Genomic DNA, 14807 nt, shown 5'->3' on the forward strand with positions numbered 1-14807 from the left:
AGATAAAACAGCATCCATATAAGAAAAAACATAATCTAATTAAACTTGGGCTTTCAATGCTGAGATAGAGATAACTTAGATCTCTTATCTTATAGAAGAAAAGGCTGAGGAGTGCCTTCATCGTGACCTACAGCTCCAGCTTGGACAAATTGAAACCTATAGGAACATGCTTGACTAGAAGTCACTGAACAACTAATTACAATGTATTTAACTAGATATGTATAGTTTTTGCAGTTCCAGAAAATAAACAGACGAAGAAAGCATAATATGGGAAAACTACATTTTACAAACTTTGATCACATTGTAGTATTTCTTTGGAATATATAATGTTGCCAAAAGGTAAAAGGACGATATGATCATCTCGAAGACAACATATGCAAATAAATATGGTAGCAAGTGCAAACATATGTTTAATCTTCCCACTTCATCAATATAGAAAGCTCAAGAGTTTTTGTCCTCACAAGCCAACAAATCTAAAGGCTTTACAGTATACTGTGTTTCTGATACTCCCTTTCTCTTAATTCTCTTAATGTTATATATTTCATGAAAAGCTACATAACATTATCTATTTTTTAATAACTTATAGATAGACTCCTAACGAGCATAAAGCCTCCAGTCAAACTAAAAATTAACTAAATGTACCTAGGAATGTAATGGATTTTTTTAACACATTGCACAGAAATAGTTTGTACTGAAGCGAGATAAGAAATTAAGTTTTCCTAAGTAGGTAAAAGAAGCATCAGTCATCTCAGTGGTCTACACAGTAGTGGAATTAAAAGTTGCACTTGATGGGACAAGACTCTTTTATTATTATTATTATTATTATTATTATTATTATTATTATTATTAATAAAACAAAAATCTTCTTATAACTAAAGAACATAAGAAACTGCTAGGTCATCCAGAGGATGAAATCCACAAGTCAATATTTTTTTAGTCAATAACCCTATACTGTGTTCTGGAATTTGTATTTGGCTAATACCGCCTGTTCAGGAAGTGGGACACTCTTCTAAGCATAATATTACCTGGAAAAAGAAATATTTTGCATTAGTGGATAAAATTTTGTTGTCTCAGTTTTGATTTTTAAAAAAATAATAATCTTTTGATAATTCAATTTAGAAAAATTCTAAATGATGCATTATTTCACAACCAAAAGTTGAAGTCTTTCAGTTGGGAAAAATCGTATCAAAAGATGAACATTGTTCATTTCTTCATTTACACAAATATTACATTTCTGTGTGTGTGCTTAAACCCACTTTTTGGATTTAAGTGGAACTTTTATTTGAACCGAAATTATGTTACTTGGTAAAAAAAAAAAAATAAAAAGAAAAAATATCATATGAGCAACTGTCCCTGATTATAACTTTTTCCTTGTTCATACTATGTTACTTCCTCATTCATATTACTATAACATAAATGCATAGCATAGAGCTAAGGGAGAAAACAAAAACACATGGATGTTAAAGTCATCTGGGTCAAGATATAACATGAACCCTAGTCTTATTTTGGTTAGGATAAGGAAGCAAAGGCAAAACAAAACAAAACAAAACAAACAAACAAACAAAAAGAAACAAATAAACAAACAAAAACCACAATGAATCATGAAGGATAGAGCAAAGAGAACCTGTTAGTGAGCATATAATGGATAGTATTGTATCCTAAAAATTTATTAGCAGCTACAGAGTTTTGATGATGAACTATTGCTGTTTTTTCATAGCTATCACAATTAGACAATTTCTTTGAAAAAATATTTTTATTGTATCCTATAAATCATATTTTTGGTTTATATAAAGTGTTGTTTTAATCAATGCTAATTAAAATATGATATTAGTAAAACTCTAACATTTCTGTATCTATTCTATTCATCTGATCTCTGAGGGCATAGGGAGATATCAGATTTTTAATTGCTGCTTAATATGTTTTTTCATGAAGAGTGAAACCTTCATAACATTCATTTATTTATTATTTTATAGCTCAGTCTCTCTAATAAGCAGTCTGAGACTATGAAGTCTTCTTCATGGTGTAGCACAGGGTATTTGTTAACTGGAAGTCATATCCACAATAATGGAAATAATTCTCTGGGCCAATCTTTTGGAAAAATAGTATTTGTAGTACTTGTCTGCAGAATTATAGTCTGCATATATGAAACAAATTTAATTTAGTCTACACTTGTTATCTGAAATACAGTAGAAGTATGCAGAGAATTTATAAATATTTATAAAACATCCAGAAAATTGAAAGTTTTAGAACTAAATTTTCATCTTCTTTATCTATAGTTGGACCTGTATGTAAACCATGAATGTACTAACATAACTTATAAACATGCAATTTTAAAAAGTAGCAGCACATTCCTATATTATACAATGATGTGACAGGTGAAACTAATTGATAGGTGAATCAGTTCTCCACCAATATTTTCCTCACTGATGAGAGACCTAGCACTACTTTCATTTCAGGGTACCATGGAAATAGCTAAAGATAAATTCTGAAAGGAGCTGACTGAAATTGTTGATTTATCAGTTTAATGGTTGAACTGACATGGTTAAAAAACAAACAAACAAACAAGCCCGCTACCACCAACAATGTACAATGAAGAGCAACAGATTTTTTAATTGGGAAAAAAAAAAATGTTTTCTTAAAGATATTGTTAAGCAGTGTTGCCTTCAAAAGGAAGTTCAAAAAAGGTTCAAAATAAGGAAAAAAAAGGAAGAAGGTTCAAAATAGATCCTGTTCAAAGTACAGATTTAAGATGGTCATCACTTTCATAGGACTGGAAAGTTATCTAAGTGGCAATCATAAATATAACGCTCTGTTCATGTTTGTGAATACAATCCACTGTATTGTATTTTACTCTAGAACAGAAATTATTATATGATTTTATTATATATATATATTATATTTATATATATATTTATACAGCACAAAAGCACTTTTTTGTCAAGGTACTACATACAGTTTGGCCTAGTCTCACATTTCTGTAGAAAATTATTTCAGTATTAGAAGCAGTCAGATTTCGATAAGACTAAAAAATACAAGTATTTTCTTTGTTGGCTGGTTTCTTAAAATCAACACAAAACAACAACAACAAAACTGTTTTTTTTTTTTTTTTTTTTTTTTTTTTTTTTTTTTCTATTGAGGCTCAGTTTCCATCACTGAGAAAAAAAAATAAAAAACAAAAAATATTTGAGAATAGTAGAATCTAATGACTTTTTAAACAAATTGGTGAATTTACATCATTTGTTTTGAACCTTACGCAGCATACAAATTTATTCCCTTTCAGTCTCCAAACTGATAGTCTATGTATTAATTGCCTCCATAAAGAAACAACAAGAAAACCTCTATGGAACATATCTTTCAATATTATTTCTCAACTATGAGTCAATTTGATATGAATAGTGCATTCACTCTTAGTGTCAGAATTAGGACTAGCATTTTACAACATTTTAAGTAAAATACTAATATTTATACACAGTTAATAATTCTGTCTTTTCAGTTTGCATATACATGTATGTTTATTTCACAGCAAATATAATATTCCTTAATTAAAACACTTATTATTCAGCACAATCCACTTCCTTTTTTCCATGTAGATTTCATGAATTCAAGGCATAAAAAGGAATCACACTTTTTTGATATATAAATAACAATAAAAGTCATTGCTTAAAACTAAGCAGCTGCTGGCTTGTTCTTCAGCTTGTTCTAGATCTTCTTTATTTTCAGAATTTACAGTGCTCTTACTGGATTGTTATTAGTACATAAACTTGGATTTGATGCAGTGAAAAACAGGAGCACTTCAAAAATATTATGTGCCAGGTTTTATCTATCTAGCATTCAATATAGCTGTATTATGGTGCATTAACTGAAGATCTGACATGCAATTTTGCTTCTGAAGAGCTACTTTTTCATGTTTCAAAGTATGTGTCTATTCTTTCTGTAAAACAAGTGAGACGGTTTCTTACTTGTTCCACCAAAGATATATATATTTTTTCCTATAGACCTATGAAAAGAACAGGGTAGTCAAACAACTGCTCAGTTTCAGGAAATATCCAAATTAAGATCTTAATTTTTCGTTTAGACATTTGCTCTCGGTCCTCATTGTACTAACAGAAGTTGAATTTACTAGTGTGAAGACAATATTGGTCCTATGTGATTAATGTATTCTGGCAAATTAAATTAACTGTAGAATCATTCAGTTTGTTTTCTTGTTTCTACTGATCAGATTACTGAATACATCACTCATCATCAGCACTTTCCTCACAGATCTCATTCATAAAACTGGATTTGGTTACTTCTTACCAGAAGACATTTTTATTATTTTTGTTGTTGTTATTACTATTATTATTATTAATTTTGCATGTATGTAGATCATATTGTTGAAGAAACTGAAGTGACACAGTTTTGTTCAATTTAATTTTATAATGTGGGGAAAAAAAAAAGGACATAAAATCATGTAAATTAGTCTTAATAAGACAAATAGATGTTGAAGTGTACTGTTCAGTGCAACAGCATCCTGCAGTTATTGTAATGAAGACCAACAAATAAGGTGTATGTGTGACATCAGGGAGGCATTGTTTCTTCAGAAGGTGAGAATAGAACATACTATTATTCATATACTCTCTTTAGATGAAACTTTAAGCTGTGAGGATTTTCTGCTACCCTTAAAATATAACAATTATTACTATATAAGATTTATGCCATAGACTGTTGAAATTGTTAAGGTCTTTGCAGGCTTTATAACTGACCTCACACCTTACAGAAGTATGCTCTTTTTCACAGAATCACAGAACCACAGAATGGATGAGGTTGGAAGGGACCTCTGAAGATCATCTAATCCACTCCCGCTGCCAAGCAGGTTCATCTAGAGCATGTTGCACAGGATGGCATCCATGTGGGTTTTGAATATCTCCAGAGAAGGAGACTCCACAGCTTCTCTGGGCAACTTGTTCTAGTGCTCTGTCACCCTCACAGTGAAGAAGTGCCCTCTCATACTCAGCTGGAACTTCCTATGCTTCAGTTTGTGCTAGTTGCCTCTCATTCTGTCACTGAGCACAACTGAAAAGGTACCGGCTCCATCCTATTGACACCCTCCCTTCAGGTGCTTATATACGTTAATGAGGTCTCCCCTCAGTCTTCTCTTCTCCAAGCTAAACAAGCCCAGTTCTCTCAGCTTGTCCTTGTACAACAGGTGCTCCAGTCCCCTAATCATCTTAGTAGCCCTCCTCTGGACTCACCCCAGTAGTTCTATGTCCTTCTTGTAATGGGGAACCCAGAACTGGACTCAATACTCCAGATGTGGCCTCATCAGGGCTGAGTAGAGGGGGTGGATCACCTTCCTCGACCTGCTGGCAACACTCTTCCAAATTCAGCCCAAAATACCATTGGTCTTCTTGTCTACAAAGGCACATTGATGACTCATAGTCAGCCTGCTGTCCACCAGGACTCCCAGGTTCATCTCTGCAGTGCACCTTTCCAGCAGGTCACCAACCTGTACTGGTGCTTGAGGTTATTTCTTCCTAGGTGCAGGACCCTGCGCTTGCCCTTGTTGAAATTCATGAGGTTTGTCTCAGCCCAACCCTCCAGCCTGTCCGGGTGGCTCTGAATGGCAGCACAGTCCTCTGGGGTGTCAGCAAGCTTTCTGAGGGTGCACTCCATTCCGTTGTCCAGGTCAGTGATGAATTAGTTGAACAAGACTGAACCCAGTACCGACCCCTGTGGGACACTGCTAGCTGGGACACTGCTAGCTATCAGCCTCCAACTAGATGCTGCACCACTGAGCACAACCCTCTGAGCTCTGCCATCCAGCCAGTTATCAATCCACTTCACTGTGACACAGCTAGACTGGCTTTCTTAGGCCTAAAATCTGAGCCTGAGAAGGGACCAGACACCTTCTCCAGGAACCATAAAGAGGGACTGAACCCAGTAGACATGAACTCACACAAGGAAGCTAGGAGCATCCAGTAGTCCAGACATGCAACAATAGTACTTGATAAGAATAATGCAAAAGAAACATAGAAAAACTGAACTAGGGGTGTCTCTCTGGGACACTAAATCAGTTGTCTGTCACCACAGAAATCTACTTCACACCTTGTAACTCGCAGCTACAGGAAATTTAGTGTTTTTTCCACCTGTAAGGCTGCTGGAGAAACTTTAGCTGGAATGGTCAGGCCAACCTTTTCTGAAAAGTAGACCTTGAATTTCATGATGCTTCTTTAGGTCTTCTTTGAACTTTGTTCCATCTAAATTCATCCTTGTACCACATGAATGCCACCCACAATATTCAGCTTACTATTTCCTCATAGTTTTGCTGTGTAATAATATTCATAAACACTATTGTATTATCCTTTTCTACAATCACATTTGCAGGCCATAGCCATGCTGTGATCAAGTATTGCAGCCAGATCCTTCTTCCTCTGAGTCTTTTCTAACTAACAAGTTAGTGTGTATACATGTAGATGCTTTGCTCTTTCTAAGTTTTCTCATATGCATCCCCAAATACATGGCACTGTATTTTTTCTTATTGAATTTTATGTGTCAAATGAGAGGTCTGAGAGGCACAAGTCTATCTTCAAATCACAGGACAAAATTTACTATGCAGTCATGACTTGTAAAGTACCCATCACCATCTTGTCTCACCTGCATGTGATAGCAAAGAAACTGATCTATCCCATTAAATTCAAAGGCATCCAGAAGGAAGTGGATGTGAAAAAATCACAAAAGTTTACAGAACACCATTTTATAAAATTCCACTCTAAGAAAGCAATTTTCCAAAATGGAATGTGCAGAAATACACTTTAGACATATTAAGCTATGATAAAATGTGGCGCTTGTTTTCAACATGAATAGATATAAGCATTTTGTATGTATTTTATGATGTATGTATTTTGGAAGTAGGAAAGTTATTTGCTTTTTCAGCTGTAGGTATCCTGTAGAACAGCACAGGTTAGGATTTGTTAGCCAATTTGCCCATCTTTAAATGAGTCAGTAATTTATTTATTTTTTTATTATTATTATTTTTATTTTTTTTTTAAGGAGGAAATCATATAACAGAAAACATCTATAAAATGCTCACTTCATTTCCACTGATCAGATAGCTTTTTCTGTGAAATTACAAAATGCTAAATGACTCATGAGGGTGAACCATAGCAAATAGAATCCTGATGTTCACTTTCTTATTATGCAACATGACTGTGAAAATGTCCCAATAGGTGTAAGAGGGAAATGGAATGAGGTGATAAATAATTTATAACTAGAGAAAACTAATCAGAACTCCTCAATTCCCATTGTCCCCATACAGGTGCTCAATTACTTCCTTGAAGAGGCCAAGAGACCAATAACCTGACATCTGGGATATAAATGAATTTTATTATTAAGGAAGATATTAAAACTTATATAAGTACACTAAAGTAGCTAATCTAAATTCTATCCAGATTTTCTAACAACCTTTCATGTCCCCTTCCTGATGGGGATTTTGCACTGTACTGAGTCTTGCTACAGCAATCTGCTATCTTCTGTAAAAATCAATGATTTCACCTTTACCACAATCAATGTTTATGCAGTCTATGAGATTTTTTGCAATATATATTTTTTTTTCCAAAATATGTTTACTCTGTTCCTTTAAAGAACAAAATTTTATTTATATACATAAAGAATATATATACATAACAACAAAAAATGTATCACACTGCTTTGTATAAGTCAATCTTCAGAGCTCACTGTTCAAACTACAACTCCCTATGCAACAGTAGCAGTGCACAATTTACAACTTGAACAGTGTGCATTTATGATATGTGTATCAGATATATAGTCAACTTATTTTTAAACTAACTAAATATGCTTAAGGATGGAAAAGAAATGCTTGATTAAAGCCAGTGAGGCTGGATAGACTCTTTCAATTAAACTCTTTTGTATATGTAATAGATGTATTTATTTATCAACCTTTATTTAAAACAACAACAAAACAACAACAACAAAATATAGTAACAGTCTTCCTCATGTTTTGGCAAGTCATGCTTTAACTCCTAGCCTCCCTCTGGAAACAACAAGAAGTACAGAATATGCTGATGTTTTTAAGGTCAATTTTCTCACCAAAAATAATGTTTTTCTAGTTGTGTTGTGACCTGTTGTCCTGGTTTTAGCTATGACTGAGTTAATTTTCCTCCTAGTAGCTGGTATGGTGCTATGTTTTAGATTAGGATGAGAAGAGTGCTGATAACATGCTGATGTTTTAATTGTTGCAGAGCGGTGTTTACATTAAGCCAATGACTTTTCAGCTTCTCGCTCTGTCCTGCTAGCAGGCAGGCTGGGGGTGCAGCAGGAGCTGGGAGGGGACAGACCCAGGACACCCAAACTGGCCAAAGGGGTATTCCATACCATCTGATGTCATGCTAAACAATATATAGGGGTGGCTGGCTGGGGTGGGGGGTCCAGCTGCTCGGGGATAGCCTGGGCATCGGTCAGCGGGTGGTGAGCAATTGCATTGTGCATCACTTGTTTTGTACATATTATTATTATTGTTATTATTTATTACTTTATTTTCTGTCCTAATAAACTGTCTCTGTCTCAACCCACAGGCTTCAGTTTTCTAATTTCTCTCCCCCATCCTGGAGAGGGAGGGGGGAGAGTGAGAGAATGGCTATGTGGTGTTTAGCTGCCGGCCGGTTTAAACCACAACACCCGTAATTCTCAAGTCTCTTCAGCCTTCCTTGCACTTCTGTTGCACTTCTGCTATTCACTTAAAATGTGTTTGGATTATACTTTTTCATTAAAAAAAAAATAATGTTAGAAATTTATTTCATAAGGGTGAATGACAGACTGAAGACAGGGTTAAAGTGGTATGTTGGTAAGCTGTATATACATTGCATTCTGGGTAATAATGATTTAAGAGTGGGGATGAGAACTGCTTGTAAATATGAGAAAAAAAAAAAAAAACAAACAACCTATAGTTGCTTTCTGTCCTGGTTTCTGCTGGGATATATATATATATATTTTTTCCTAGTAGTAGGTATGATGCTGTGTTTTGGATTTGGATGAAAATAACAAAAGCACTGGAGTTTTAGGTGCTACAGAGCAGTGCTTACACTGAGACAAGGATTTTTGGCTTCTCATGCCAATAAACTGGGGGTCCACAAGAAGCTGGGAGGGAACACCACCAGGAGAGCTGACACGCACTGACCAACAAAATATTCCATAACATACAATGTCATGGTGAACAAGGAACGCTGGGGGATTTGGCCTAGGAGGGTTGCCATTGCTCAGGGGCTGGCTGGGCATTGTTTGGCTGGTGGTGAGCAATGGGATTTTGAATCACTTGCATTTCATTATTATTATTATTACTATTATCATTATTATTATTTGTTTGATTGATTTAGTTTTATTTTTGCATCTTTTTTTCCTTTCTTATTAAACTGTCCTTATCTGAGTCCATGAGTTATTCCACTTCACCTTTTTTTCTGTTCTCCCCCTCCATCCTACTGAGGGGGAGTGAATGAATTACTGTGTGGTGCATAGCTGCCTTCTCAGTTAAACCACAACACTGTCTTAGATACTGCAAGCATGAACATTCAAATCACCCATGTGGTTTCCAAGATTTTGAAAGTAAAATAAACTTATAATGGTAAATCGTGCTTACCAAAAACCTCTGTTATCTAGAAACTGCAGATGAATTAGGTAGTATTGGCTGAGTAAGATCTACATCCTGAATATTATACTATTTATTGTGTTTCACTTCAAAAACTGCAATCTCTTTGCAAACTACTGCTATGTGCGTTTATGCATGTGAATTTCACAAAAAGCATATGATCAAAAGTCAGAAGTATTCACACTTAGTGAAACTCAGTGGATCTCTAAAGGTCTTGCAGATTCTGCTCCCACCTTGATGTCTTCTACTATTTCTCTCTAATCCTTCTTCAACTTCATCCAAGCTTGATAGTTCATAACAACTCAATGACTCAGTTGATTTCCTCCTTTCAGTTGTCTTACCCTTAGGCAGTCCTTAATCTGATTTAATTTCAGATATTCAAGTTCACTTCCAAAAGCCTCAACTGATTTATTATTTTAGTGCTGCTAACAATGACTCTGTACTCAGGAATGATACATGGAAAACAATAAAATGTATGTTAGTTTCTTAGGGTAGTAAGTACTTTCCGTACTTTTAAAAAGATGGTCCATCTGGCAGGCAGCAGCAACCTTCTTTTTTTTTTTTTTTTTTTTTTTTTTTCTGGAGGAGACACTACTTTTTTTTTTTTTTTTTTTAATTATTATTATTTTATTACCTGCTGATGACCACATTCACACTGCTTTAAAGAATGTTAATTTCCCATAAAACATCATTTGGGTGTAGTGTACTAACATATGGGTCTTTTATACTGCATCCTCAAAGAAGGACAAAATGACACAAAAAATGTAGCTCTTTCAGAGATACGTACTTCATATTTGTATAGGTAAAGGGCAGTCATGTCCCACTCCAAACTGATGTTTTCCCATCTGCTGTTTCTCATCAAGTTTGTGGGATCTAATCAACTAATCCAAATACTTTAACCTTGAGACATTTAGCCTATTGAAAATTGTTCAATGGCTTTCAAAAAAGCCATTGCTGTTGAGCAATGTTTAAACAAAAGGACTGTTTAACAATAGGAAAAAAAAAATACAAAATTATTCTACACTTTTATGCGGAACATCTTTACTATGAAGATCATTTTAAAAATGAATTCAATACTTGAATGTCTTCCTGTTTTTAAATGCCATTCTGTATTCCATGTCCTTTGAGTATATAAAAAATGTTCAGTTTGTTTCACACTAGTTTATAGATACACCTGGGAGAACAATATGGGTGTATCTGTATCTATATGCCTCTCTATATTATATTACTTTTCCACAGCTCTTAAAACCCATTGTCAGGCCTGGAAAGACTTTGCTTTGTGTACTTGGAAAAGCTATGAAGAGCACAAGAAATCACTAATAGGTGTCAGAATTCAAAGCCTAGTTTGAAGAAACTAAAGAGATCCATATATTTGATGATGGATTTAGTTTTCACTAGTATAACTACTAAATGTTTCAGTTTTACTCTGACTTTAATTGAATATGCTTCAAATCTCCGTCCTTTCAAATATTTTGAAACTTTCTTCACAAAAAGACACATTAGCTACACTACAGCCTGTACCTTGTCAAACTGCAGACAAGATGCACATGAAAGAAATCAAACCACTAATATTCAGTTTGTGTTTTTTTTTTTTTATTTATTTTTATTTTTTTTGTATACATTTTTGTTGTTGTTCTTCTCTCACTCTTAACTGCACATTTTCTGTGTACCTCACAGCTCCCTAGGGAGAGGGAACTGATTGCAAAGGCAGTGATAGGCAAGTACTTTGTTTTGAGTTTTGTTTTTCTTCTTTTTTTTTTTTTTTTTTTTAAACGTAGAAAATTTCTGTTGTTTTTCACTAATCTATAAGAAGTTATACTTCCCAGATAATTTTGACATTGCTTTTTACACTACTTTATGACTTTGGTTTCACAAACTACTATTAACTTCATTAAATCTTTCTGGAGTAGGAGAGAACTTTTTGGTAACAGTCTCAAATGAATAAAGCTCATAGTCATACTGTTTTGATGAGCAAATGAACCCCAGCTGAAATCAGAATGTTCTCTCGTAAATGGCATGCATAAACTCTTGCAAATTCAGGGTGTGTGAGCACTAGTGACTTTAACAAGCCCAGGAACAGCAGGAGATTCCCCAGTATCTCTCCATGAGTTGGAATAATCACACAGTGTTCATTTTTAGTAGCTGAATTTCCTAAATAGAAGATGTTTTGGTTATTAGAACTTGAGTTTAAAGTACAGAGTCATTGTAAGACCATCATAAACAGCTAAAAGTACTCCACATGACCTAGAAATACAAGTGAGATGAATTATCTAACCTATCAGTGAAGTACCACCATTAAATATCAGCTTAAAAAACACAAAACAACAACAACAAAACATTTCATAAAAGGCAATGTTCTACATCAAAGGCTTAAACTGAATAAAATAATTATTCCTATTTGTCCTTCAGTTGGCATTAACTTAATGCAGTCCTACTGTTCTCTTCCCTGTGAAAATAAGAAAAACCTTCGTGTAGAATGACACCAATTAAATAATAAATGAATTCTGCAGTTGAATCTTAATTAATCTTATCTTTCTGCTGGATACTGCTGACAGCAATGAGAATCAAGTATAAATATGCAGGTGATCACTATTGTTTTATTGAAGAAAATATCACAAGCTCATGTCCTATTTCCAGGCTGCCTAGGGAAGTGGTGGAGTCACCATCCCTGGAAGTCTTCAAAAGACGCTTAGATGTAGAGCTTAGGGATATGGTTTAGTGGAGGGCTGTTAGCGTTAGGTTGGAGGTTGGACTCGATGACCTTGAGGTCTCTTCCAACCTAGAAAAAAATTCTGTGATTCTGTATAGGCATACAAAATTCTATTTTCCTCCTTGTTCCTTTGCCTTCTTCTTTCCAGTCCCTGCCCAACCCAGTAAACGTCTCCTCCCTGGCAGTCACCAGTCTTGACTGCTTCCACATGTCCATATGTGGGTGCAAAACCATAAAGTGGAAGAAAAGAAGTCAAAGCTATTAGGAGTCAAAAGACATATGATTGATTTGGGAAACAACAGTAAAACTCCAGTATATGAACAATATATGAACAATGTATAAAGCACCCTCTACAACACTGCCTTGGTCACCCATTTTCATAACAAATTTCTTGTTGATATTTGGTATCCTCCTTTCTTAGTACTGCCTAGTTTAACTTCTCACTTGTCCAAGGCAATGGTTATATTGGGTTTTTGTTTGTTTCCCCCCTCCAACCTTCATAGTAAAGGTGTTTAATCATAAAGAAATACATTTTTTTTTTCCAACCTTCCTCCAATTTGACTTTAAAATAATTTTAATTAAAGAGAACAAATGCTCCAGAGAGACAGATACACATAAAGGAAAGCTCCTCAACTGTGCTGTTTCTTTTAGTTCATCAGTAGATGGAAGCAGAGAAACTCTTCCACCATGATCCGCAGATGAGTGAGTTGTTTAGTTTTCCTGTTAAGCAAATACTTAAAAAAAAAAAAATTAAATGACTAAGAAATATTTATACACTACATTTTCATTTTATTTCTTATCTCATAAAAACTTATATGGGATTGCACAGAAGAAAAGGTACTTTTCTGTTTGCATAGAAATATTTTCTTCTACAGTGTACTCCATATCATTATTACTTTTTATTCTATTGAACAATTATCAATAGTTCATTATTTATCACTACATGTGCTTTAGAGTACCATAAGTAAATCACAAACCATATATGAGATATTACTAGATGGCATTAATAAGTTGGAATGTGCTTGTGTAGTGTTCTTATCAGTTATGTGGAGTTAAACTAAATTCTACTTCGTAGGACATTCATTCAGTCAGCACACAAATGTATACTGGATCTTCATGTCCAAATGGAAAAACAACAACAACAACAAAAAACCGTACAAAATAAGAAAAACATTGCAGGATATCTGCAACACTAAAAATCAACCTCTAACAGACTAAAGGCTTGACCTACAGCCTACTGAAATCCAATGAAAACTTGCAGTGAATCCAAAGAAATCCAAATAAATTAGGCTCTTGTCAAGTAATGGATTCCAAAGGTAGGTTTCCTCATGCTAAACTCCTTATTTTCTTTCAGAAATAAAAATAAAAATACAAAGAAAGTCTGCATTTATTGCAATTGTGTTATTAAGGAATTTGTACATACCAATTGATAGACTGAACATGCTGGTGTAATAAAAAACACTGAGTATTAGCATCTTCCTTTCAGAGTAACATTATTCATTTAGTTTTCTGAAGGCAAACTTGTTCTCAAAATATTAACTATATTGTAGGTTAATAGCATCCTCTGTTTTATTTTTCTTGCTCTATCTAGAAATACGTGCTTCTAATGCAAGCTTTTAACCGCTTGATACTTGGATTTGATGTCAGTATGGCATTAAGATAAATAAGGAAAATCTTCACCCCTGTTGGAGCTGTTATTCTTGCCCATCTGGAAAGAGAGTAAACAATATATAAGTACACAGATTTATAGAATTAAAGCCCTTTTTGAAAGCAGAAGAGCTAAAAACTTTATTTTGTTTAACAGAAGCTCAGACTTTGCACAATGCAAAATATGGAGAAAGAACCTCAAGGATCTCATGTTGCCTTGATAAGCAGTGAATCAGTGCTGTAAATTATGTTAACTCTAATATATTGTGCATCACTGAGAGGACAGAGCCCTACATTCTGGGAAGACATGAATAGTTGTGCTAGAGTAATTTCACTGTCCATTTACATATTTCAAGACATAACATTATCTGTAGGGCTAAGTCATAACTACCTAATTATCTAAGGTTTTTATGCTTTAGTGTAGTTTCTTAGCACAATCTGTACAATACCTTATTAATTTCATTAATAAAGTTTCCAGTGGATAAAAATACTGATTAAGTTTTAAAAGGCACTGTCTAGCAGTATGAAAATATGGAATGAAAATGAATGAATACTTCAATATGAAAAAAAAAAAATGTTTACACTGTCTGTTGGTTTGTGCGTTATTGTTTATTTTGATAATGTGAAGCTAGTATAAATGTTTTTTCTGAATATCAGCCAAACAAACAAACAAACAAAAAACCAATATTTCCTTTATTTTCTAAAATTGATTCACTGGGTAATAATAAGAGCAAAAGAACTGTAGAACTGTTTTATGTTTTCATGCCTACATTCATGCTGTCAACTGACAAGAGGTTTAAGTTCTTCTTACTT

General features: G+C 34.2%; 1 protein-coding gene across 4 annotated transcripts in view; it reads right to left on the reverse strand.

Moving 5' to 3' along the window:
- Positions 1–13192: 13192 nt before the first annotated feature.
- Positions 13193–14807, reverse strand: part of LOC311435855 (uncharacterized protein) — a 75818-nt gene continuing 74203 nt past the window's right edge. For all 4 annotated transcript variants that reach the window (XM_084517342.1, XM_084517343.1, XM_084517340.1 and 1 more), the window contains one exon: positions 13193–14055. In XM_084517342.1, coding sequence (XP_084373468.1) covers positions 14002–14055 — 54 coding nt within the window. In that variant the 3' untranslated portion in view covers positions 13193–14001. The remainder of the gene's footprint in view (positions 14056–14807) is intronic.

The sequence above is a fragment of the Aythya ferina genome (assembly GCF_964211825.1).
Source record: "Aythya ferina genome assembly, chromosome: 4".
Lineage (NCBI taxonomy): Eukaryota > Metazoa > Chordata > Aves > Anseriformes > Anatidae > Aythya > Aythya ferina.